This window comes from Bos taurus, chromosome 2 (genome assembly GCF_002263795.3).
Source record: "Bos taurus isolate L1 Dominette 01449 registration number 42190680 breed Hereford chromosome 2, ARS-UCD2.0, whole genome shotgun sequence".
Lineage (NCBI taxonomy): Eukaryota > Metazoa > Chordata > Mammalia > Artiodactyla > Bovidae > Bos > Bos taurus.
The window spans coordinates 34,412,786-34,440,492 of record NC_037329.1 but is presented as its reverse complement, the minus strand read 5'-3'; the positions used below and the strand labels follow the sequence as shown (position 1 = coordinate 34,440,492).

General features: G+C 41.6%; 1 protein-coding gene across 2 annotated transcripts in view; it reads right to left on the bottom strand.

Moving 5' to 3' along the window:
• DPP4 (dipeptidyl peptidase 4) overlaps positions 1 to 27,707 on the bottom strand; it is an 84,739-nt gene that overhangs the window by 27,097 nt on the left and 29,935 nt on the right. For both annotated transcript variants that reach the window (NM_174039.3, XM_059891291.1), the window contains 11 exon segments: positions 742 to 863; positions 1,244 to 1,297; positions 2,460 to 2,527; positions 2,798 to 2,905; positions 5,356 to 5,400; positions 7,518 to 7,653; positions 16,748 to 16,860; positions 18,279 to 18,439; positions 25,486 to 25,606; positions 26,400 to 26,472; positions 26,574 to 26,626. In NM_174039.3, the coding sequence (NP_776464.1) occupies positions 742 to 863; positions 1,244 to 1,297; positions 2,460 to 2,527; positions 2,798 to 2,905; positions 5,356 to 5,400; positions 7,518 to 7,653; positions 16,748 to 16,860; positions 18,279 to 18,439; positions 25,486 to 25,606; positions 26,400 to 26,472; positions 26,574 to 26,626 (1,054 nt within the window).

Here is a 27,707-nt window from a genome sequence, read left to right as displayed (position 1 = left end):
CATAGTAAAGAACTAGGAAGAAAAATATGATATTAAAGAAAATGTGCCAAGGCAGAAAGGTTCAGATAAGGAGACCTCTTTTTGGCAATGGACAGTTCTTGTCAACTTTTCAGAATATCCAAATTTCTTCCTCTCACTTTGAGAAGTAATCTAGTGTTTAATGGCAGAGGCCTGTGTCTAAACTCTCTTGTGCTTCTTAAGGCTGCATGACCTGTGAAATCACATTACCTCTCTTTGTCCAGATTTCTTCATTTTTAATAAAGAAAACAATAATAACAACAGTTATAGAAGATGAAGCTGTGAGCAGGCTGAGTCACAGGACCCGCCTTACGTACATTTTTCTCATTTAAGGGGGCAAGTGCATACAATTATAATTTGCATTAAAAATGCACACTGGTGTATACATAAGGATGCAAGTGCCTCTGCCATACATAAGCTCTGGGTACGTGTGCTTTCAGCCTAAAAGCAAGCCTCTTGGTTAGAAGGGGAAAGAAGGATGGCTAACTCACCACTTACCCGTGAGTGGAAAGGGAAAAGGACTTATGTGATTTCATGCATTCAGATTCAATAGGAGAGAAGTGATCAAGGCAGAAAAATATTTCCTAAACTGGACACTGAAAAGGAGGTTTCAGGGATGGAGATGCTGAGCCAGGAGGGTGGTGAGAAGGTTGTCCAGAGAGGGGAGGGGATGGAGGGAGTGACTTGAGAGGGACTTTGTGGGTACCCTCTGCTCAAACTTACCGGAACATCTCAGCTGATAGTACTTTGCCTCTTGACTGAACGATACAGAGTAATACTGACACCTGTCTGGATTCAGCTCACAGCTGAGGCACGTCACTTTTGTGTAGTCATTAAGTTGGATTCTGTAAAACCAATGGTGGAGATTAAGTACTTGATAAAGGGATAAATGAAAGAAGGAATTAAATAATGCCAGGCACTAGTTTCAAAGATATCAGAATGCCAAGAAATACTCATGAAACTTAATGAGTTAATATGCAATAAATGCAGGAATTAATCCATGATAACCTCAAACCTCCTATTGTTTGCAAATATCACAAAGCATCTATAAAGTCATGCTCTTTTGATGACATATGGGTTGGTTTATACAGGAATAAAAGCATTCGATAGTAGTTCCAATTTAATATACTAGGACTAGGCAAAAAAATAAAATAAAAAATGAAAACATAAGAGCCGAAAATGTTCATTAGCTAAAAGCTCATTAACAATTTGATAAAACTCTTACTTATAAAGATTTCTTGCACCTGGCATTCCTTTATATTCATTGCTAATGTAGTATCTGGGGAGAAAACAAATGAAATGTATTAATTATGTTTTACAGAAAAAGTCAAGTATACTCCCTTTAACTCAACTACCAGCATTAGTATTCATACAGACGCATGTGTATTAGTGCTTGCTCTACTTGTATCATTTTTCCTGCTCTTTTATTTCTCAGAAATAGGGGCATCATCTCTAAATAGGGGACTCTTTTTTTTTTTTTTTAACAGGCTGAAGTATCTGAATATGAGGATTACTCCCTTAGTTAAAATGACAAGTAAAGACTCAAAAAAGTCTTCTTTCAGAAAAATAAGACTGGACAACTAGCCTGAAGGTGAAGCCCCATTTATCTATGTGGTGGTGGTGGGTTAGTCAGTAAGTTGTGTCTGACTCTTGCAACCCCATGGACTGTAGCCTGCCAGGCTCCTCTATCCATGGGATTTCCCAGGCAAAAATGCTGGAGTAGGTTGCCTTTTCTTTCTCCAGGGGATTTTCCCAACCCAGGGATCGAACCCAGGTCTCCTGCATTGCAGGCAGATTCTTTACCAACCAGGGAAGCCCCCATTTATCTGTACTGTTTTCCATATTCTCTGTTTCATAACAGACCACTCGGTGGCAGGTGCCCTATCCTTCTGAGAGTGGCAGAGCCACTTTTAAACAGGACCTTCAAAAACTGCTTTGAGCAATGGCAAAACTCCTCTGTGGTGAAACTGATACAAAATTATAAAAGTGCCTCAGGTTCTAGCGGAAAACAACACTCCCTGACCCGCCATCGTGTGCATGGTCATCGACAGCCTCCACAGAGCTTTCCGTTTGCCACAGGTGAAGGCTGAGACAGGTACAGTAGCCTCTCCAAGCCTTCTAAACATACGGCGTCAGCTGAAATCTATCAAAATGCCCCAGAATAGTTCAGTGTTCCAAAACGTTTAAGAAAAAGAGGCTGCAGCATTTCTAATGTAAAGCAGGTAAGAGCAAGAGGTAGTGCTGCTTGGTGGCATGGTATCAAGTCTGCTGAGCATATGTGAAAATCATTAAGGCTTCCGTATGTTAGAAAGAAAAAAGTCCTGAACACATTCCAAATAGACTACTCTTTATTTGTAGAAGATTTTTTCCTTATTTCTGGGCAAAGGAGGGCGTGATTCTGACAAATACATCGACATCCTACTGATGATTAGAATACTTACAGATAATCACTGGTAAGAGCTTCTATCCCAATGACCTCCCAGGCTCCTTTTGTAATAAATGTGCAATTCTGATGGGATTTAAAAGAAATAGGTTTATTAGATTCTCTCTGATCAAAGTTAAGGGGAGGATTAAATAATTTATATCAGGAATTCAGGTAATCTCAGGTCTTTTTCTTGGGTCTCTTTACCCCATCCTACCTTACTCCAGATACCACCGGGGTATCTGAATTAGTCTAATTATTTGTACATAGTGATCGACTTTACCACATGATTTCCACTTCAAATTAGTTTCCCAAAAAAGGAGATCAACCCAAAATAAATCATGTAAAAATACTCACTCTCTTATCTGTTTGGAAGTGACAAATGTGTTTGTAACCCTCTTCGTTGCTAATGATCTTGTAGAAGCTATTCCCGTCAGAGGTAAAATGAGGCTCTGCAGGCCTAAACTAGAAAATAATAGAAAACATGAAACATGTTAAAGCACATTAGTCTTAGCTCAGTACCAGTTTTAGTTTCAGAAAGTCCTTCCAACACCTATGCTCAAAACCCATGATTCATTTACTTGCCAAATGCAATCAGAGGGTCTCAAGAGAAAATTCTCCTAGAAAATACAGACAAAAGATTTAACTCCTAAGGGCTTTCTGGTGGGGAGCAAATGAAAGAATGGGCTTCCCAGGTGGCTGCTGCTGCTGCTTCTGAAGCTAAGTTGCTTCAGTCGTGTCCGACTCTGTGCGACCCCATAGACGGCAGCCCACCAGGCTCCCCCATCCCTGGGATTCTCTAGGCAAGAATACTGGAGTGGGTTGCCGTTTCCTTCTCCATTCCAGGTGGCACCACTGGTAAAGAACCTGCCTGCCAATGCAGGAAATGTAAGAGATGCAGGTTTGACCCCTGGGTTGGGAAGATCCCCTGGAGGAAGGCATGGCAACCCATTCCAGTATTCTTGCCTGGAGAACCCCAGGGATAGAGGAGCTTGGTGGGCTATGGTCCGTAGGGTCACAGGTCTGTCATGACTGAAGTGGCTTAACATGCATGCATGCAGACGAAAGAATGTAGGGAGGATTACACATGACATTCAGCATATAGCAGTGGTCATTGTTACCCTTAGGCATCTTCTATCTGTGGAGAATAAGGCTATGATGTTGTGATACAAGCATGAAAAAAAAAATAGCATCAGTCTTTCAGTTCTATTAAGTAAATTTCGTCCATGTCACAACATGCTTTCTTGGAACAGACTAATATTATTTTTGACTGTTTCTGGTTGGAGGATGGTTTGTAATTTGAGGGATGCCCCGCCCCCAACCTTGTTTCTTATACATCATTTTTTTGAAAGTCAGACTTAGAAACTCTTTAATCATTTCTGGACTAGATACCATAAGGAATGTCTGTCGTATATTTCATACGGAAACATTCATATAGTTATCATTTTTATTATAAGCCTTCTCATTTTGCTAAATAGGATCAACAATTTACCCAAAAAAATAGTTGTATGGAAATATAGAACAAAATTTCCATTTTCTACAGTTCGATAGAAGATAGTTCTCAGAACATAATGTCGTTTAAGCAGAAGAGGGTCTCTCCCAGCCTGATAAGAATATGTCTCTTTCCGACTTCGATTTCCTTACTACATTGAGAGCAGGTAGAAGTTGGTCTTTTAAAATTGTTGGTTCACTTCACCCTCGCTGTTTCCTCTCTCATCAGCTCCCATTTTGGGAAGGAAGAAAAATGCTTCTCTCTTCTATTTAGTGATTCAAAGCGAATTCATTTATGGAGCAAGCCGAGGCGTGCAATACACTGGGTGTTCTCATTACAGAGCTCGGAAACACATTCCCCTCTCTAGACCTGTGTTCACAGCCTTATCTTTTTAATACATTTCCCTGTTTCCCCTGGATGGAGTTGTGCCTAGTAGAAATGTGTGAAAAGTGGCATCTGTCTGGTTAAATACAGAGAGGAAAAAACATATTTTTTTCAAAGAGTCGTGAGGAAGTGTAGCATGTCTCTTGCCATGGAGGAAACCACTTTTCATGTTGGCAAACCTCTCCCCTCTGCCCAATCAATGCCTGAACAAAAAGGACGTGTGAATGCTCGGGGGCGGGGGCTCCAAGCCCCGCTGGAAGGGCTGTGTTCCTGGACCAGGGGGCCGCACCTCTGTGCTCTGAGAGAGAAGAAATTTTTATGTTTTTTAATGTCACTTTGTTTCTCTCATAAAGGGGCTGAATAGAAGTGGTTGTAAAAATTAGGTGTGATTCAGTCTTCCCCTTTCACACCGCCACAGTGGCTGGAGTGCCTTCATCGGCTCGCTTCACTCCATGGCCTTGTAGGGGCGTAGTGTGAGGCGGGAGAAGTCACTGAGGGGCACCTGCTCTCTTGGATAAAGTTCTGCCTCGGGGTATAATAAAGTATGAACCCACATATGATTCCTCCAAAGAGAGGGGCAGAGTGGGTGTGGTGTGTACGCCACCTCGATTCAGCAGTAGGCAGTCGTGTCTCCTTCTGCATTTGTGCAGGCTGTGGGCAAAACCCGCGTTTTCTGCCTCCCAAGTACCTAACTTCAAACATGAGGTCAACAAGGACATTTGGTATCTTGGCTGCCTCTCAGCAACGGTTGTTTTTTAACTTTCCAGGAGCTAGAAATTTGCCTAGAGTATGTCTTTTGTTTCATCTGCTGTTCTCTTGAATTTTCAGTTGTCCTTTTACTTTTTCTAACTGAACATGTTATATATTCTCTATAAAAAGGTCTCGCTAGAGGGAGCATTTAAATATTATGAGGAAAAGGTCAACTAATATCTCTATTAATAACAAATAACATAGAGCCCTTGTTTGTTATATCTGCGTATGAACTAGCTCTGAGTATCTGATCCACAGAACAGAAAAGTCCATAATTTTTACAACTTACTCTTCCAACCCAGCCAGTGGTACTTATTTCAATGTGCTGCCGTCCCTAGGGAGGGAAAAATAGAGAAATGAGATATGAATTCTATCTTTAGCTGCAATTGGTGGCAATATAAGCAAGATTTATTGTACTGAAACGAAAGCTATCTCTATTCACATATTTATATTTATGTTAGTACCTTTTACATAACTACATTAGAACATTTACCTCTCTTGCCTAGAGCTCTGTCCTGGGAGTGTAACTCGTAGGCCATCCCTAAAACTCATGTAGCATTTTCAATTCAGTGAGTACAGAACTGAAGATTACATCATCTTTCCTCCGTCCCCGCCAGCTTGTTCTTACTCCTTTATTCTTCTCCAGGTTAGTGGCACCATTTATTCGAACCAGAGACCTGGGAATCATTCCAGCCTCCCACTCTTCTCACAGGAACCTCCTTAGCCCCGTCTTCCACTTTTGGACTTCTTTCGCCCTTCTCCACTGCTTCGCCTTAGCTTGTGTCCTGTCGGGTTTCCCAGGTCCATTGCCCTGACCTCCTGGTTGTAGACCCTGCTGTTCTGTTCTCCTTCCAATCTGCTTTCCACTCCACTCAACCCGCAGATGACTTCATCAGTCAACAGATAGTTTTATCTCATTATGATCCTCTCCTATTTAAAACCTTGAAGTAAGCTCCCTCTGTCTTCCGGGGTAAGGCCAAACCCCTCAGAATGGTACCCGAGCCTTAGCCTATATCTCAAACCTCAGCAACATTGCACCTCTCCCTCAACCCTAGTCCTGTGTATCCCCAGCCCCTGTGAGATCCAAGCTGTTCACCTTAGATGCCTTTGCACAGCTTCTGTTCATAGGGTCCACATGCCATCCTGTGCCCCGCATATGGTAGCTTACTCCAGGCTGCTCTCGTCTCCTCTGTGTCGTCTCCCATCTCCCTTCGCCTGTCCCTAATCAAGTTGATTATCTCTTTTGCCCTCGATTTCCTTTGTACCTTACATATACACTTTTAGAGCACACTATCCTGATATTGGGATGATTCAATTGACAGGAAGCAAAGAGCTTGGTTTTATGGTTTAGATTCTGGCTGATGTTGTGACCTAAGCAAGCTCCTTAACATTACTGAGCCTGTTTCTGCAGTGTCTGGCTACTGTGAGTGTTCACAGTAATGCTAATTATTATTGGTCTGCATAACAGTATTCCCTACTAGAAAATAAACATTTTGGGGACAGGCATGCTACCTAATATTTTTTTCCACCCAGAGCCATGCATAGAATTAGGAACAAAATAGATATTCAATGATTGCTATATACATATGAATGAGTGGCTCAAGATACAGGGCCCAAGATTTCTGAGGCAACTCTGCCCTGTGCCTACCCAGAATGAAGCAGGGAGAGGAGGTGTGCAGGCACAGAGCCCATTACCAGAAAAGGGCTCATAGAAGTGTCCTTGGTATATACCAGAAAACCTCCCCCAGACTTGCCTCTCTTGAGGCTGTTGATCTCTAAGGGGCTTTATTTATTTATTTATTTTTAAATATAAATGTATTTATTTTTTTAATATAAACTTATTTATCCTAAGGGGCTTTAAATTTGATCCAAGAGCTGAACCTTGTGGTCTGTGGGCTGGAAAGGCCCCCAGCACTTCAAGGTTGGATTAACACTTGCCTTAATGTTGCCACCCTGTCAGCCTAGAAGTTATCTATTTACTTTCTAAAGCTGTTTACTGCTGAAGAGCAGTCATAGTCCTAGGGTGGTTATTAATAATAGGTTTGTGGCCTCTTGATACTTGTTTTGTTTCTTGAACATATATTCAGCAAGTTACTCTGCATACTCTGTTTTCTCTATTGAAACATGTTTCCTTGACCTTGCAGCCCATGGACTGCAAGGACTTTGTGAAGTTTGACATCAAATTCCATTTTCTGGTTTTCCAGCCACCACCTATATCCCAAGTGATAGTCACCATAACTAAAACAGAGCAGTGAAAGAAGGTGAAATAGAAGTACCAACAGGTTATCAAATTATCTAAACATCAATCAAGACTTATTCACTGCCTCAGGGTCAGACACAGTAGAAAGAATAGAAACTCAAACTGTATTTCCTAATAGCATTCTTCCTGTTTTCATACAGCCCTCAGATCACATGGAGCTTTGGAAGCAGAATATTCCAATTCAACCTTACCACTGAGGAAATCCATCTTCCCGTGGACCTGTCATAGTCACAGATATCCATGATCGAATAGTTCTGAATCCTGCGGAGCCACTGCAATGAAATCCTTTCTTCTGTTACCCATGTCACGTCACACAAGTAGTGGTCCCTGAAAGGAGGGAAGGAAGGGAGGACAAAAGGATGCAAGGAAGGGAGGGTGGGGAGGAGAGAGAGAGAGAGACTATTTCCAGACCTTGGGACAAATAGACATTTTGCTTGATGAAATCAATCTTCATGGGAATACAATTTTCAATAGTTGTTAAAACCATTTAACACCATAGCATTTTACCCTTTCTTAGAGCACAAAGTGAAACTTAAATCTGAATGGAAATGAAAATATATCTGACAGGAAGAAGTAGCTAGCATCTCACAGGGTAGCATATGTGACTCATACCATGACTCAGGACTTTGCAAGTCCTCAACTGGCCTTTGGTGGAGCTGGGGTGTCAAGAGGGACTTTTTCCTGTCTCTTTTCTGCTGTCTTGAAGAAGCATTACAGTGAAGCCAGGGACTCTGGCTGAGATTTGAGTCTTTTCTGATGCTTTGATGTGCTTCTCTAGAAAATTCCTGCTAGTAGGTAGAAACTAGAGCTGACCCCTTTCTCAACTTCATTTTCAAAGGGGGAGAAAAATGGACTCATATCTCTGCAAACTTTGAAAATCAAATCATTGTATCATACTAATCTTTTCTCAAGTGTCAAAATATGAATCATGTGAAGAAATTAAGGAAACTTTTGTTATTTTAGCATAAATTTATACAAATAGACATATCTCAAGCAGTGCAGCCTCCTCCAACACATACCTTTAAGAATTTTTGGAATTACATTTTGAGTGATAGTGAGATGCATGAAATTCATAATTTACCTTTCTGCTAGCCTCCCTAAATATTTGCTTTGGATAATTTATGTTATTTCATTTGCTTCCCACACCTTTGTGTGATTTTGTATGACTGTTCTTAAATCACTCTCGTCAGGTGTCTGATAAAAACCTTGCTTCCTTTTGTCACAAGGATTCCAAAGGAATCTTTTCTTCCAGCCCCTTCCCATCTGACCCTATGGCCATATCTGTTCCCCCTAAAATGCTCCTTCTTTACTTCACAGGCTGTCCCTGTCCCCTCCTCTTGTTACTAGGCTCTGTCCCCTGCTTAACTGCAGACTCTCTGAGGGTTCATGGGGTATCTCCAGGGCCTAGCAGACTACCTGGCACAAAACAGGCACTCACTACAATTCTGTGGATGTGGCACTGAATAGATGGGGTAATCCTGTCCCATCCTTGCCACCTAAATAGCTCTGTCCTTCCTCAGAATTAATAATCACTTTCTGTCTCCACTCCCTTCACAGACACTGAATCAACAAATATTTATCAAGCACTTAGGATGGACTAGGTGTTAGATAAAGCACTTTAAATCCTTCACCGTTATGGTGTGGAACATTCACAGTGTTAATATACCTGGCGGTACCCGGGCCTCCAGGCTGTCCTGCTGCAGGTGGCAGGCGCTGAAAGAAGACTAGAGCCCCTCACCCAGCAGCACAGCACCACTTTCACACAGAGACTCCTCTCTACTTCAGTCCTTTCTCTTCCTTATTAAGAACTGCGCCCTCTCCAGTCTGCACGGCTGGTGTCCCATGAACAGCCTATGAGGTTTCCCAGCTTTGTCAACCTGCCCTTCAGTTGACATGCTTGAACTTCCTTAGTTGTCATTGCTGTTTCATTGTGTCCGACTCTTTTGTGACCCCCATGAACTATAGCCCACCAGGCCCCTCTGTCCATGGGATTCCCCAGGCAAGAATACTGGAGTGGGTTGCCATTTCCTTCTCCAGGGGATCATCTGACCCAGGGATCAAACTCACATCTCCTGAATTGGCAGGCAACTACTTTACCACTGAGCCACCAGGGAAACCCCTCAGAGTTTTCTTAAATATCCCTTGCCCATGAAGCTTTTTTGAAGACCCTTCCTTCTAAATGGCTATCACAGGTCTTGTGCCATTTATCCAAACCCCCAGGCTGCAGAGTCTGAGAAGCTGAACGCTGCTTCCGCTGACCCAGGAGTGAGTGCATCTCATCAAACTCTACTGCGCTGAGCCCAAGGCAGAGGAGTTAAATGGGAAAATGGAAAGGCAAATATATCTTCCTGGGGATAGGGAATAAATACTTGCAAAGGGAATGGAAGATTGAAGCACAAGATAGAAAACAACAATTTTTGAAATTAACTTTCTAGACCAGGGGTCAGAACACTTTTTCAGGAAAGGGCCAGCCAGTAAATATTTCCAACTTTTTGGGCTACATGCTCTGTGTCACAACAGCTCAGCTCTGCCTTGGCAGCACAAAGCAGCCAGAGACAATATGTAAGGGATGAGTGTGGCTGTGTGCCAACAAGGAGAGGCTGAGATGTGAAGTTCATGTAAATTTCACGTGTCAGGAAGTATTACTCTTCTAATGATTTTTCTTCCCAACCATTCAAAAATGTGAAAACCGTTCTTACTTGTGGGATCATCCAAAAATGGGTGGGGGCTGGATTAGGCCGGCAGGCCCCGGGAGTGCTAACCCTGGTTCTGTACCAGTAGTTTTTACTGTTTTAAGTCAAAACCCCGTTGTAAACTGGATGAAAATCATGTACCTCTCTCTAGAGAGAAAAAGCTTCCCCACACACATGCACACATTTTCCATGGCTTCCATGGACATCAATAATGATAGTGGACTCCAGAAATAAACAGCCTTCCTCTTTTCTAAAGTGGCCTGGTAGCAGGAAGGGGCAGGTGAGGTGGAAGAAAACCCTGACTAACATGATTAGTGGGTCTCCTGGTACTATAAATTTATCTACTGAAAGCCATAAATTATGCTTCAGGTTCAGCAATCAGCCATATAAAAATAACTTTTTTCCATTTGAAAACATTGAGCAACAGAATTTGGGAAGTCTGCCAGGAAACTCACATGCATCTGGCATCTTCCCTGCCTGTTTCTAGATCAAAGGTTCCTGAACCTGTATCTTCAACTACCTTTGTCATTCTTCATAGCCCAAGATGTACTCTGTACCCTGCGAGGGCTCCGTAAATGCGGTTCACCAGTGGAGTGGACCGTAAATTCTGAATTCACATATAAACACACTTCTCTTTAATCACGGTTTCTCTTTAGGATTTGGAATTCAGGGGAGATGGAATGAGGGTGCATAATCCACCCCTGATCTGTGATCATACCAGGTCAGGATGTCAGTGAGTCATGAAAAAGACATAAGGAAACCAATGGCTTAATTGTACTTTTTACAGGAAGATTTAAGTCCCCACTCAAGGTCAGAAAAATCCAACAAGCAGGATCATCAACGACACTTTGCCCTTGGTGCCAACTATATTCTGTAAAAACAGACTGGTCACAGTGGTTGGCGGAGGGGTGGAAGTGTGACCAGGCACTGTATAGGCAGCCTGGTATCCCCGTGAGCTGCTGACCGCCTATCCCAGGTAAGACATAGTGATTCAACCAGCTCTTCTAACTTCTGGAACAGAATTAGTCCAAGAGGAATACAGTTGATTTTAATACTAAAGCAGTGAAGTAATTTCTGGACACAAGGAGAGTTCTAGGAACTGGTCTAAGTGCTGACATAAAACTCATGACCACCTTATGAGGAATGTCAGAATTCTTGTTTTGCAGACAAATAAACAGAAGTGTAGAGAGGTTAGGTAATTCATCCAAGGTCATCTGCTGGACAGGACTGGAGTCAGGATTAAAAATAAGCAGTTTTGTTTCATATATGATATTATACATGTTTCAATGCCATTCTCCCAAATCATCCATGTGGTGGATTCATGTTGATGTATGGCAAAACCAATACAATATTGTAAAGTAATTAACCTCCAATTAAAATAAATAAATTTATATTAAAAAAAAAATAAGCAGTTGGCTTCAGATTTCCTGCTCCTAGCCACTCCCTCAGTAGAATCTCCACCCATCCCTCTGGTAAACATTGCTGGTTAGTTTCACTCTCTTAATTCTTTTCTGGATAAAACTTCTCACTCTATGAAATCTATTCCTCAAGAGTGTGTATAGACGGAATAACTGAATATTACAAAGCAAACCCCATTTAAATGTGCAAGGAGAAACTTGCCTTTGAAAGCACATGACAGGGAATCCCTTTGTAAAGTGGTTGTTGCCTTTCAAAGAGGAAGCATGTAATAAATGTCTGTTGTGTGATATTAAGTCCCTAATTTGTGTAAATGTTTCTTTTGGTATGTTAAAGATACTTAAAATAAAGTACTTATTATTAACTGGAAAGAATATTGGAAAGAATACCACTTCTAAGAGCAAAGACCCTGATACTGGGAAAGACTGAGGGCAGGAGAAGGCGACCACAGAGGATGAGATGGTTGGTGACGTCACTGACTTAATGGACATGAGTTTGAACAAGCTCTGGGAGATGATGAGGGACAGGGAAGCCTAGTGTGCTTCAGTCCATGTGGCTGCAAAGAGTAGAACACAACTTAGTGACTGAACAACAACACTAAAAGCAACTGTAGGTGGTGGAGTGATTAATTCAGTGAATCACTGAAGCGGGCATCCTGCCACCGCTGCCACAGGTTTCATGCCACCCTCTGCTCTGACAGCAATGCCAGCCCTCCTGGGCCCACTGACAGATTGCTGAGGACCAGAATGATGGAGGTGAGATGGAGCAGAGCTGAGGGATGCAGAGCCCAAGGCATGTGAACTCCGAAAGTGCCTCCTTTTTGCATACCTTGCAGTGTATTTCAGTCCAGTTCACTGACCTCCGGAGTGAAAATCCCAGACCCTGAAGGTCCCCACTTTTTAGAACAAGGGTCATCAACTGTTCAGAGGAGACACAAAGGCTGTATAAACTCCTATCCCTGCAACACAAAGTCACCTCAACCATCCATCTGTACACAAACTTATCTATTCACTTATTCTACATGTATTGATTAGGCACTTGCTATGTGCCAGGCACCCTTCAGGGTGCATATGTGCTAAGTCGCTTCAGTCATGTACGTTTCTATGTGATCCTGTGGACCATAACCCGCCAGGCTCCTCTGTCCATGGGATTCACCAGGCATGAATACTGTAGTGGGTTGCCATGCCCTTCTCCAGGGAATCGAACTCACATCTCTTATGTCTCCTGCATTGGCAGGCAGGTTCCTTACCACTAGCACCACCTAGGAAGCCCCCCTTCAAGGTACTGGAGATATTATTGTAGGATTGGCCCACCCCCTACCTATAAACTTGCCCTGTTTCGGTCCAGTCATGTGAAGCACTTCTCTAAGTAAAAGTTAGGAGACTTAACGATTTTACGTTATCTGCTATTTTCTCCCAAATATTTTGAGCTCTCAAGTTCCCAACATAGGACTTCCTTGGTGGTGCAGATCTGCCTAACAATGCAGGGGACTCGGGTTTGATTCGCTGGTCTGGGAAGATCCCACATGCAGAGGAGCAACTAAGCCCATGCACCACAACTACTGAGCCTGTGCTCAGCAACAAGAGAAACCACTGCAATGAGAAGCCCGCACACCACTACCAAGAGGAGACCCCACTCGCCGCAACACTGAACAAAGATCCAGCACAATCAAAGATAAGTAAATAAATAAGAAATAAAGAATAAAAATTCCCAACATAGGCAGTCAATGCAAACGAACAGTTTAATCTGATCAACTTGAACTTTTAATTCATTGAGGGCAGCCACTGGAGGAGTGGCTGGTTCTCACTGGCTGTCAGAGGAGCCCTGTCTAACAAACGAGCCTAATCTTCCTGTAGGATTTCAGCTGCTGGGAGCTCTATGATGAAAGGATGAGGCCTAGAAAGAAAATCAGTAATGGGCGCAGGCAGAGGGGGGCCTCACTCCAGGAGTGAGTGAATTACCATGTGACACCATAGAGGCTTCGAGGCAGCTGAAGAGGCATAAGTTGCCTGGATGAACCTGACCCTGCTGATCTTCCCAGGAGGCCAGAAAATAGAGCATCACTGTGTACTAGAAAATTTTTCACCAGAGGAACCTCAAGCCTGGTTTTAGAAAAGCTGCAGCTGTACTGATGCTAACAGAGACCAGAGCTAGATTTGCAATTTCATACACAACACAGTCCTGTAGCATTTCCAAAAACACTTCTTTGGTTGAAATACATCCCATAGAAAATACCCATAGTGAGCGAGGCAGCCCTCACCATGAGAGCAGCATAGAGAACTATGAAGGACAGAGACTTAAGGATTCATTCATATAGGGTGAAAAACAAATCTTTAAATTGCTTAAGTTTCCCAAGCTCTGAAATTCACAACTAGGCCTCAGAAAGTGATTTCCAAGTGGGGAAATGCCATCTCTTCATCTAGGAAATAGCCGTGAAAATGATACCATAGACAGCAGCATGTGGGTAATAAATGAGACAATGTGAGCAGAGCACCAAGCACAATCCCCGACCAGTACAGCTTAATTACAGTATTCACTCTGGCTGGCAGACGGGGGCCTCTGTCCTATTTCCAGCTCCCAAGCCAACTTGCTGTGTGACCTTGAGCAAACGTATTTACCTCTTTCAGCCTCAGATCTCTCATCTGTGCCTCCCAGTGGTATTCTGAGTGTTTCTGGAACAATGATGGGTGTTGCTATTCTGAGACTCCTAGGGGAAGGAGAGGGCACGGGGACTGGGCCTGTAACCCAAGCAGCCGCCTGCCATTTGCTTATTGGCACCACGCCTCTGTGTTTTATCTCACTTGCACCAAGGTTGCTGGGTCCTTAAAAACATCTGTAAGATCCAAAGCCCCTTCCTGGGCAGTCCTGAGCTTCTGCATGCTCAGCCATCCTTCTACTCCAACGCTCTTCCTCCCCATCATGCCCTGCCCAATCTGCTCATTCTCCACGATGCTTTCTTTGATTCCCCAGGTCACGGAAAACCCATCTCCGCCTCCTCAGAGTGCCTCCTGACTTTTGTTTATGCCTCTGTCATAGGCGTTTTGGGAGTCATTTATTGACATAGTTTATATCCTCCACCCCATCATAAGTGTTGGAAGGCAGACTCACTCCTATGGACATCCATGAGTGTAAACAGTGAGTGCTTAATTAATGTTGATGGGAGAGATGGCTGGAGGGGATCAAACAGCAGATTTTAGAACCTCCAGGTAAATTTATACATCCTTGGACAAATTCAGGAAAAGCAATAAAACCTTTTAATTGACAATTAATTTTCCCTCAGAATAAATAGGTTAATACAGATCTTTTCTAAGCAAGTGAATGAATTAATAACAATAGAGCAAAGCCTCCAGCTTGCCTGATGTAGTCAATGCAACCCTGAACAGGAAGATGCTTTTATTTTGCTCTGATAATAACTCCAGGCATCTGAGGACACCAGCTGAATCCACAGAGGGAGAGGCACCTCGCAGAGTGCTTACAAGGTCTTTCTTTCAAGTCAGAAAGGTTTGAATACAGACTCCTACTGGGTCATTTTCTAACCTCTAGACCTCATTTTCTTATCTGTATCTGGCATATAATAATAATTATTGGACGGCTTCCCTGGTGGCTCAGTGGTATAGAATCCACGGGCCAATGCAGGAGACACAGTTTCAATCACTAGTCTGGGGAGATCCCACATGCCACGGAGCAACTAAGCCTGAGCACCACAGCTACTGAGCTTGCGCTCTAGAAACTACAAGCCTCGATTACCGAGCTGTTGGGCTGCAACTACTGAAGCCTGAGCTCCTATAGAGCCTGTGCTCTGCAACGAGAGAAGCTACTGAAATGAGAAGCCCAAGCACTGCAACTAGAGACTAGACCCCGCTCGCTGCAACTGGAGAAAAAGCCTGTGCACAGCAACAAAGACCCAGCACAGCCAAAAATAAATAAGTAAATAAAATTTAAAAACAATAATAATTATTATTGGAAAGAATTACTTAAAGGCGAATAAAATAAAGCCTGTAATGCTCTGTGTCTGGTACATAGAGAGTGCTCAATAGATGCTAGTCATCATTTAGAAGCAATGGCAAAACCAACATAAGTAATGGAAAATAGACAGCAACCTGATAGCCAAAAGTTTCACGCAGTTTAGTGTTTATAGAATAATAAAGGAAAGGCTGAGAATTTCAAACCACCAAGGATTATTCAAGCAAGTGACATCTTGAGACACATCATGGGGCGGCAGTGGTCCCTAAAATTAATCCACAGTTCCCCTGAATTTGTCTAGGTCTTACCAGGCCCTGCAAAGACTCGTGTGACCTGAGCTTCCTCGCACACTCCCCTCTCCACTCAGATGCTCTGGAATCTGTGGCTCCTTGCAGGGCCTCTACGGTACCACACATGCTCCCTCTGTAGGGACTTTGCACCTGCTCTTCCTCTGCCTGGCTACTGCTCCCCAAACTCTCCATGTGGCTGGATCTCCCCCTCTTCCTCCACATCACTCCTCACAGGCATCTTATTAGAGAGACCTTCCCTGACCTCCCCCCACCATCACCATCGCACCTGCCCTCTTTTGATTGTCTTCACATTTCACTGCCTCACATGATATAACCTTATTTGTTTACCTGGTTGTTAGTCTCCCCTGCCTTGAGTGTAGGCTCCATGATACCGGAGACTCTGACTGCCCTATTCATTCTGCAAGCCCACCCCTAGAGCCCTGTCCGACATGAAGACATGAAGTTTGTACTCGGTGAAGAGTGTGTAGGGTCAGGCCACCCAAGATGGCTGTTCTCTTGCTCTCTGTACATCTCCTGCTGGACCAGAGCCTGCTCCACTTACACCCTACTCACCTGACTGACATTCCTACATACGTGCTCCAGGCCCCAGCTAGTGAGTGTTCTTATCAAAGGGGCGGTGAGGGGCATGCCCCTCTGCTGGTTTCCATGGTAACTAATAAGCCAAGCTGACATAATTCCTCCTATAACTGGCAATCTCCCCTTGCCCTCTGGGAGCAAAGCCTGCTGCCATGTCCTGTCATGTCACCAGTGCACATGTTGCTCCAGGACCTTGCTTCAGACATGTAGATCTACATTAAACCACTGATGTCTCTGTTGCTGACACTGGGCTCTGTCTTTGGTCTTAAATGTGGGCAAGTGCAGGCCTTATAGGCCTGGGGGGTATAGCCAAACAGAGTGGTTGAATGGAAGAATGAATGATGGGCCAGGCCAGGTGACACCATGAGATGCTGCCATTGATTCTGTCACTCATTTTGAAAGTATTCTCCCTGAGAACTGTGGAATTGTTTACAGCATGAGCATTTGGGTCAAGAGTCTTACCCTATTAACACAGAACCAGGAGGAACAATTTGTTGGGAAGTTGCATTAATGTTCGGGCTGAGACTGCTGATATTTACAACAAAGAACTTTATAGTTGGATTCACAGCTCCTGCCTAGAAAAAAAACAATCAAAGAATTGGTATTAATAAAAAAAAAAAAAGATACCATTGCACAAGTTTAAAGCTATACAAAAATGGCTAAATTGTGCCCATAGAATTGTAACCAGACACTTTTAAACATTTTAATATAGATAAAATAAACTTAAAGGAGAGTCATGACATGCAACCTTCCCATATTCAGGCAGAAATACATAAATGGCTCCCGTTTAAGTAATGAATATTCATAATTTATGTACTTCAAGCAAAAAAGGATAAACTTGTTAAAATCAATTATTTTAATCTATAAATATATCCTGATCCAGAAAACAAGATTGATGGCTAACCACTAGGAAGACTACCTGGGTTCAGCCAAAGATACAATCCACTAGTAAAATTAGTTTACCTGAGCCCAGAGCCAAAATGCTAATTAGGAAGCCAACATTTCCATTCCAAATTCAGGTTCACTACTTTGGAGCTTTACAGTCAATATTGTGACAGAAATCTATAAAATTATTTTATATATACACATAGATTTTCAATTGACAAATTAGAAATAATATGATATTTTTAGTGAGAAGGTTCTATGATTTTTTTTTGCCAGTTTACTCTTCAAAAAATAACATTCCACTGAAAATACATTCCCATATTTAGTCTCTGATTTTTTTTTTTTCTTTTAACTTCCTCTGTCTTCCTAAAATGGCAGCTCTTCATAAAGCAAATTGAACAGTGAGTTGGTAAAAATAAAAATCCCTTTCCCCAAATTGCTTACAGCAAAAACACTTCACTATTAGATTTTCCTATAAAAAATAGTGTGGCCACTATTTTTATGACACTAGTGAAGAATCCTGGTCCCTTCCTAAATCTCCCTCTTCCTTGGCTTAATAAAGCTCTTCAGTTTTCATAAACATGCATCCTGGAGAGAGAAACAGTCTTGAAAACCAAGACGTGACACTATTATTCCAAATGTGGGACGTGTGAAATTTACATCAATGCCAAATTTATCACAGAACTACTAAAACTAGTCATGTATCTGTTAGTTAGTAATACAACCTGATATATAAGCATGCTTTTCAACTTTATCTAGGGCACAATCCAACTTCTGCAAATGAGATGAGCTTCTGATTCAATTACAGCCTCTCTTTTCCTCCATTCAAATATTTTCATTCCCCCTGCTTCTTTCAAAAGCATTTTCCCCATCTTTTTCGGCTTGTCATTCCTCAAAGTTTTTGGAGAAATTACAAAACCTTAAATCACACTCTTTCCTGGGATAATAAAAATACTTTAAAATTGCCAGATGCTGTTGACTTCAGCAAGAGTAATCACAGCAAGCTGTTGAAGAGAGACTGACAATATTTTCATTAGCAGGAAAGGATTAAATGAAACCATTCTCTTCCCATCAAATCACGGAACCGCTATATGAACAGAGCACAGACCTTTGGATATGGAATCTTCACGGTCTTTGGATATTGCAGTGACTCATCGGAGTAGAAGGAGTATTCAATCAGCGGGACTTCTGTGTCGTTAAATTGGGCATATGCTAAAAAAGTGCTGTTTGGAGACCACCACAGAGCGGAATAAGCACTGAAGACTTCCTCTGAAAAAAGACAGAAATTGTTCTGTTACAAGAAGTAACTGATAAATTGGCTTTGGCATTCAAAATATTGTTCTCATTAGCTTTAGTAATTACAGTAGAGTTCAACTAATGAACCACTTTGCATTTGCTGGGCTTCCAAAATCAGAGTAATACAAATGAATAAAAATAAAATCTTCAAGGATAGAGCTGGATAGTAAAAATAAGTAACCCATTGGACCATTTTTGAATATTTTAGCACACAATATTTAATATAAACTCTACATTTTTTCTTTATCTTATAATCCTCTAAATTTATGCCACAAAATATACTAAAAGTAAATCTCACATAAGGGGCTGATTCTCCTTTCTAATTTTCAAACAGTCAACAGTTTGTACCGATTCTGCAGGGTACCGGTGGGTGGTATGTGGCTCCAGGCTATCAAACCAATATGGTGCCCAGAGTTTACTCCTCTTGGCACAAAAGATGTGGGAAGGATGGATTTAGAATGGCAGGGAGCTCCATGAGACTCCTACCAAGGAGCTCCTCCTTTGCCTAGAAACTGAGAACTCTCTTGGATTAACACTTTCGTCTGGTTTAAGAGACATGGGTTCGATCTCTGGGTTGGGAAGATCCCCTGGAAATGGAAATGGCTACCCACTCCAGTATTCTTGCCTGGAGAATCCCATGGACTGAGGAGCCTAATGGGCTACAGTCCACTGGGTTGCAGAGAGTTAGACACTTTTTTTTCCCCCTGCTTTCCTGAACAATGTTGGACTCATCCTCAATCTCTGGCAAAGGTAGCTCTTTCCTATGTTTATTATGGAGTCAATTCATGGGACTTCCAATCTCTGGCTCTTAAAATGCCAAAGCCTCTTTCATCAACTGGGAAGAGAGGATTCAAGTGGATTTGATGGAGCCTTCTAGTCCTTTATGCAGACTTAATCTACACATTTCATATTCTGCTGCGAGTGTAAAGGTAAAAGCAAAAGCATAAAAATTTGAATCTTAGAATTAGGAAATCATTTTATCCCACTTTTCTGATTTTCACAGCCTCCTGACAAAAGTTTATTTTCCAGATGCTTATTTTCAATAACAGTGATAATCATAGTAGTAGTTACAGTAATAATAATAATGATAAAATATAATCATTATAAGGATGAGCAGCTGACATTTGATGTCTGCTGTCCATGCACCAGACACTGATATTCGACATCTATTATTTCATTTAATCCTCAAAATAATTCATTGTGCAGGTGAGCAAAGCAAAGTAGGTAGGCTTAAAGAGAACAAGTCATTTACTTGCGAGCATGTGACCAACAGTTGCTAGAATCAAGAATGAATCCAGATTTTCCTCTTTGGAATTCAAGTTCCACTGTTCATTCCTGCCTATTTCAGCACTTCTAGTAACAGAAACGGAGAAGGCAATGGCACCCCACTCCAGTACTCTTGCCTGGAAAACCCCATGGATGGAGGAGCCTGGTGGGCTGCATTCCATGGGGTCGCAAAGAGTCGGACATGATTGAGTGACTTCACTTTGACTTTTCACTTTCATGCACTGGAGAAGGAAATGGCAACCCACTCCAGTGTTCTTGCCTGGAGAATCCCAGGACAGCAGAGCCTGGTGGGCTGCCGTCTGTGGGGCCGCACAGAGTCGGACACGACTGAAGCGACTTAGCAGCAGTAACAAAAAACCTTCTACTTGATCAGGCAGCTTGGTCCTCCTTTGGCTGCTTTATACCTATATCATTGAGTCACACTTATGCAGCAATTTAGAATTTACAAAACACTTATCTAATTGAACCCTAGGTGACTCTATTCATAGACTATTTTACCGAGAAGACAACTAAGGTTTAGAGAGAGTGAGTGAATTGCCAGAGATAAGAACACAGGCCTTGTTACTCCAAACTAAGGGGACTTCCCACTAAAAACGTCTTCATACCAAATTGATGTCTCATTCCCCGTGGCTTCTACTCATTGGTTCTAATCTCAGATCAAGATGGAATTACATAAAATGCATACAGTGACAGCAAGGTAATGGTTTGTAAAGTCACGTTTAAGTACGGGTGGCAGGTAGAGTTAAATGTTTTGAATTAGTAGTTGTTTAGAATACTGAACTCTCCCTTTCTCTCTTTCATTCTTTATTTTTCTTTTCTGTTGTGGTTTATCACAGGATATTGAATATGATTTCCTATGCTATACAGCAAGATCTTATTGTTTATCCATTCTGTATATAATAGTTTGTATCTGCTAATCCCAAACTCCCGGTCCCTTCCTCCCCACCCCCACCCCAACTTTGGCAACCACAAGTCTTTTCTCTGTCTGAGTCTGTTTCTGTTTCATAGATAAGTTCATTCGAGTCACATTTAGATTCCACATGTAAGTGATATCACATGGTACTTATTGTCTCTTTCTGACTTGGGAGAATACTGAACACATTTTTCCATAACAATGATTATTATAAAACTACTCTGATCAAACTCAAAGTCCTAAGAATACAGGGATCGAGGGTAGGGAGAAAGAAGAACAATGAAGGAAAGAAAAGATTTGCAGCCCTACCTGAACTGGCTGTGAGCACCCCCTTACACACTATCCTGCGATACCTCCCATCCCACCACAGCCCCCATCTTGCCACTCTGAGTTTCCTTAGGCACCACTGGGACCTAGTTTCCTCCCTCTAACCAGACTGCTCCATGACAATTATTTGCTGGCTTCTTTGTCTCTCTCTGGGAGCCGCAGCTGAGTAGCATTTGTGTCTGTTTCCCCAGCACCTGGCATAGCAACTGGTTGGTGGTTGGCACTCCACGTGAATCACACACCCCCTTGTCAACACTACTGCCTCTGGGGGTAAGGAGTGCTCTTCTTCCCAGTTATTTCCTTGCCTATCCCTTCTCATCTGTGCTCTCACCAAAATTTTCATTTTCATCTCTGGGTCAGGTAAATGATATTCATACTCAAAAGTGATTGTTATGTAATCAACTTCATCCTAGAAGATAGAGTATTAAAAAAGAAAGAAGGAAACCATTTATTAACTAAACATTGAAGTTGAAGTGTTAGTTATTCAGTTTTCTCTGACTCTTTGTGATCCCATGGGCTGTAGCCCGAGAGGCTCCTATGTCCATGTAATTGCGCAGGCAAGAATACTGGAGTGGGTAGCCGTTCCCTTCTCCAGGGGAATTTCCCAGTCCAGGGATTGAACTCAGATCTCCCACATTGCAGGCAGATTCTTTATCATCTGAGCCACCAGGAAAGCTCTTTGTTAAATAAATAATAATCAACTAGAAAATCATGAAATAATGTGAAAACAGAGAAATTGAGAGAGAAAGTTATTTGGGGACCCAGGGTGGGGAGGGGGCCCAAGTTCCAGATTATAGGCTCCTCTGTGAGAGTCCCTCCCCAGGGCAACACATGGCCCTGTTTAGATCTTGCAGCTTTGTTTGTTCTTTTACTAATGAACCTATGGATTCTCCGAATGCACTTTTTTGATCCCAACAAGTCTTCACGGTTGCAGCAGAGAGGGTGGTCCAAAAGGAGAGTGATCTGATATGTGGAGAAACAGGTATGCTCTTTCTAAGTACTTGTAAATGTACAAAACCAATTGTAGGAATTTCCCTGTAGGGACTGAAGTCCCATTTGTAAAGACAGACCCACATTGGAACTGTGAAGCCATTCTTCTGCTTGTGAATGGCTTAGTCACAAACAGGCAAAACAAGATTCCTCCAGCTATTATCTACCTTTGAAAGAACCTTAGTGTTGGGATATATTTATCTTAGAGATGCCCAGCTGTTCCGAGGAAGGGTGGGTCAGGGCTTTGGGAGGAGAATTTCTTTATCCAGCTCATGCTGGGGATCCTGAGGTGGTGCTGTGCTGTCCAACAAGTTTTAAAGATGCTTTTTAATATCTAAGTGACAAGTGTTAGTAAATTTTATTATAAGTTTTAATCTAACACTTGTTTCTGGTTCATGGGAATTTATTTGTCTTTTAAAGTGTTTTCTGTTGTTCTTACAATGTTATCCACTTGATTGAACTCAACTTGAACTGGTAAGAACCAAAATTGAGCCGTGAAGAAAAACTAACTTTTTTTAAGTATAGAGAAGAAATAACAGGTTAAAAAAAAAAGATGAGTCTTTAATAAGCATTATGCAATCTTGTAAAGGGTTTGGAATAGCCTCAAAATGCCTTTTTACCTTGGCAACTACAGACATGAATACTATTTTCCTAATATTTTATAAAACTCTTTACCCTAAAAGAGAGAATCATTCTTTTTAACTTTTTTTGGTTCTGTTATTTGAACCCATTTTTCCCCTAAGTCTAACTATTTTTTTTTCTTCTTTAAAAACAGGAAATGATAATTTATCCAAGTTCAAATGAACCCAAATCCTCTATAAAAGAGGCATGTTCTTTCCCTGGACTCCACAATCTCCAGACAATGTTTTGTCATCTTTTGGAATGTTCTTGGAGTTTTTAGTTTTCCTTAGTAACTTCTGGGTTAGGTAGACTTGGTTTGAGAAACATCTGATGTTAATCTGGAGACATGGACATTACCAGTTGGTCAACACCGAAATCAGATTGATTATGTTCTTTGCAGCCAAAGATGGAGAAGCTCTATATAGTCAACAAAAACAAGACCAGGAGCTGACTGTGGCTCAGATCATGAACTCCTTATTACCAAATTCAGACTTAAATTGAAGAAAGTAGGGAAAACCACTAGACCATTCAGGTATGACCTAAATCAAATCCCTTATGATTATACAGTGGAAGTGAGAAATAGATTTAAGGGCTTAGATCTGATAGATAGAGTGCCTGATGAACTATGGACTGAGGTTCATTACACTGTACAGGAGACAGGGATCAAGACCATCCCCATGGAAAAGAAATGCAAAAAAGCAAAATGGCTGTCTGGGGAGGCCTTACAAATAGCTGTGAAAAGAAGAGAAGCGAAAAGCAAAGGAGAAAAGGAAAGATATAAGCATCTGAATGCAGAGTTCCAAAGACTACCAAGAAGAGATAAGAAAGCCTTCCTCAGTGATCAATGCAAAGAAATAGAGGAAAATAACAGAATGGGAAAGACTAGAGATCTCTTCAAGAAAATTAGAGATACCAAGGGAACATCTCATGCAAAGATGGGCTTGATAAAGGACAGAAATGGTATGGACCTAACAGAAGCAGAAGATATTAAGATGAGGTGGCAAGAATACACAGAAGAACTGTACAAAAAAGATCTTCACGACCCAGATAATCATGATGATGTGATCACTGACCTAGAGCCAGACAGCCTGGAATGTGAAGTCAAGTGGGCCTTAGAAAGCATCACTACGAACAAAGCCAGTGGAGGTGATGGAATTCCAGTTGAGCTATTTCAAATCCTGAAAGATGGTGCTGTGAAAGTACTGCACTCAATATGCCAGCAAATTTGGAAAACTCAGCAGTGGCCACAGGACTGGAAAAGGTCAGTTTGCATTCCAATCCCAAAGAAAGGCAATGCCAAAGAATGCTCAAACTACCGCACAATTGCACTCATCTCACACGCTAGTAAAGTAATGCTCAAAATTCTCCAAGCCAGGCTTCAGCAATATGTGAACTGTGAACTTCCAGATGTTCAAGCTGGTTTTAGAAAAGGCAGAGGAATGGAGATCAAATTGCCAACATCCGCTGGATCATGGAAAAAGCAAGAGAGTTCCAGAAAAACATCTATTTCTGCTTTATTGACTATGCCAAAGCCTTGGACTGTGTGGATCACAATAAACTGTGGAAAATTCGGAAAGAGATGGGAATACCAGACCACCTGACCTGCCTCTTGAGAAACCTGTATGCAGGGCAGGAAGCAACAGTTAACTGGACATGGAACAACAGACTGGTTCCAAATAGGAAAAGGAGTACATCAAGGCTGTATATTGTCACCCTGCTTATTTAACTTGTATGCAGAATACATCATGAGAAACACTGGACTGGAAAAAGCACAAGCTGGAATCAAGATAGCCAGGAGAAATATCAATAACCTCAGATATGCAGATAATACCACCCTTATGGCAGAAAGTGAAGAGGAACTCAAAAGCCTCTTGATGAAAATGAAAGTGGAGAGTGAAAAAGTTGGTTTAAAGCTCAACGTTCAGAAAACGAAGATTATGGCACCCGGTCCCATCACTTTATGGGAAATAGATGGGGAAACAGTGGAAACAGTGTCTGACTTTGTTTTTTTTGGGCTCCAAAATCACTGCAGATGATGACTGCAACCATGAAATTAAAAGACGCTTACTCCTTGGAAGGAAAGTTATGACCAACCTAGATGGCATATTCAAAAGCAGAGACATTACTTTGCCAACAAAGGTCCGTCTAGTCAAGGCTATGGTTTTCCCAGTGGTCATGTATGGATGTGAGAGTTGGACTGTGAAGAAGGCTGAGCGCCGAAGAATTGATGCTTTTGAACTGTGGTGTTGGAGAAGACCCTTGAGAGTCCCTTGGACTGCAAGGAGATGCAGTCAGTTCATTCTGAAAGAGATCAGTCCTGGGATTTCTTTGGAAGGAATGATGCTAAAGCTGAAACTCCAGTACTTTGGCCACCTCATGCGAAGAGTGGACTCATTGGAAAAGACTCTGATGCTGGGAGGGATTGGGGGCAGGAGGAGAAGGGGACGACAGAGGATGAGATGGCTGGATGGCATCACTGACTCGATGGACTTGAGTTGAGTGAACTCCGGGAGTTGGTGATGGACGGGGAAGCCTGGCGTGCTGCGATTCATGGGGTCGCAAAGAGTTGGACACGACTGAGCAACTGAACTGAACTGAACTGAAAGAAGAAAAGCTACCTACACAGACAAGTCAATTGTAGCAGCAGAGCAAAGACAATGGGAGCATTGAAGTGACAGGAGGATGTAGCAGTAACATTCTCTGTGAAGAAATTCTTGGTCTGTGAGATAGATACCTGGTGCATGAGTGCTAAAGATTTGATGACTTTTTTAGAATACAACCTATTTTGAATGCCATTGAATTTCCCTGTTTTCAAAGACAAGTTTAACTGTCTTTGAAAATGAACAGATTTTCTGATTTGAAAAAGTTTTAACGTCTTTACCTTCATAAACCCAGTCAGTTATTCCATTATAGATTACATCTTTTTTCCCAGTCCATGTGATCCTCTGACTTGGAGAATTTGGTTCATTTTTCACATAAATATCATTGTTCCAAACGTATGCCTAGAAAGATTGGGAAAAAAGATGGATACACAACATGTTATATTTTATCCTAGAGTTTAAAAAATTTATCTATTATTTTATGCTCAAATAATATTGGTATGCAAGTGGAATGACTACCTTAGATTATTCCATTTGAGCAGGAGGAAGAGTCATTTATGTTTTAAATGTGTAAGTATACATGCTATAATATCCAAATAATCCTAAACACACCCTTTATCTACCAAAAAGAAGCAGCCCACAACCACTGCTATTGAATAGTAAAGTGTATGCAAATCCCAAAGACTGTCCACTTCTACAGAATGATGCGTGCTTTGCATTTCTCTCCGCAGGGGCTGAGTAGAGAGAAGGCAGCTGCAAGCCCAGAGTCAACTGCAGATAAACAGTCTTCCTGTTTAGATTCTTCAGGACTTCTGACATTCTCCTAAGACTACAGGACATGGAGGTGTATCTATAGTGATATGGAAAAATCAAAGAACTAACAGAAAGTGGGAAAGCCTCAAGAAAAATTATCAAAATAAAACAGAACAAAAAACAAAATACAACAGGGTTAGAATTTGAGTTTAATGGACATTTTGCCAGGAAATAAACAATTTCCTAAGAGTAGTTCAGAAACTTTCAGGAATTGTATTAATATTTACTCTGTTAGTCTAATAAAATGTTATTTTAGGCAATAACACTCTATGTGATAGTGACTACAGCCTCCCTAAGAATCTGCTCTGTATCAGGGTTAGGAGCTTCTGCAAATGAAAGATTTGAGCCATTGTTTTCCTGAAAAGAAGAGAGACTTACTAACCAATTTATGACCCACTGATGACCATGTGATCCACTGTGTGTTGTTTGGGATTCTCTCTTCTGTAATTAACTGCCTGGAAAAAGATAAAAAGAATATTTCCACTTGGATAAATTTCTTTTCTTTTTAATTATTACACTCAAGAAGCATAATTGATTTTGAGAGGAAGTCACTGACCTTTTATTTAAGTCATAAATGTCATAGGAAGCTGTGTAGGAATGCCTCCATTGCTACAAAAGAAAACAGACATTTCAGGCTTCTGTGATTCTTGATAGCTTGACCACTTGCTATAGAAGCTCAGGTGAGAGATAAAGCCATATAACATTGTATAATTCTCACATTTTATATCTTATAGTTCCCTATCTAGAGTCTTAAAATTTTGGAATTAGAAAGTATCTCAGAAATTATCTAGTACAAACTCCTCTGGATTTCATTTATCATTTATCTCTGGCCTTGCTTCTGCAAAGGACCACAGTGGGCTCACGTTCCACTTTCTGTGCAAACATAATTCCCAGAACCTATCACAGTAATGCTAAGTTCATCTGTTTTAAAAAATGCAAATGTTCACTTTTCAGCCATTTTATTGGCAAAACATCTTAAAGATCTCAAATTCTATTGGTGATAGTGATGAGGAGAGGTGTTTACTCTCCTACACTGGTAATGAAAACACAAAGTGCTATAGTTTTCTTGAAAGTCACTTGGCAATGTATATTAAAACACACACACACATATACTGGAGAAGGGAAAAGCTACCCACTCTAGTATTCTGGCCTGGAGAATTCCTTGGACTATATAGTCCATGGGGTCGCAAAGAGTCAGACACAACTGAGAGACTTTCACTTTCATTTTCATCAATATTTTAAATAACCATCTGAGGAAGCTAAAAAATGAAAAGAAAACTAAATTCAAAGAATTAGAAGAAAAGAAATAATTAAGGTAAAGTGTTAGTTGCTCAGTCATGTCCAACTCTTTGTGACCCCATGAACTGTAGCCTGCCAGGCTCCTCTGTCCATGGGATTTTCCAGGCAAGAATACTGGAGTGGGTTGCCATTTCCTTCTCCAGGGGATCTGCCCAACCCAGGGATTGAACCCAGGTCTCCCGCATTGCACGCAGACTCTACCATCTGAGCTACCAGGGAAGCCTAATAAAGGTAAAAGCAGTAATCGAATAGAAGAAAATACAATAGACAAAAATCAAAAATGCTGAAAACTGGTTCTTTGAAGACACTGGTAAAATTACTAACAGAGAGTAAGAAGAAAAGTACGAATGAATATATCAGAAATAAAAAACGGGATACCACAACAAGCTCT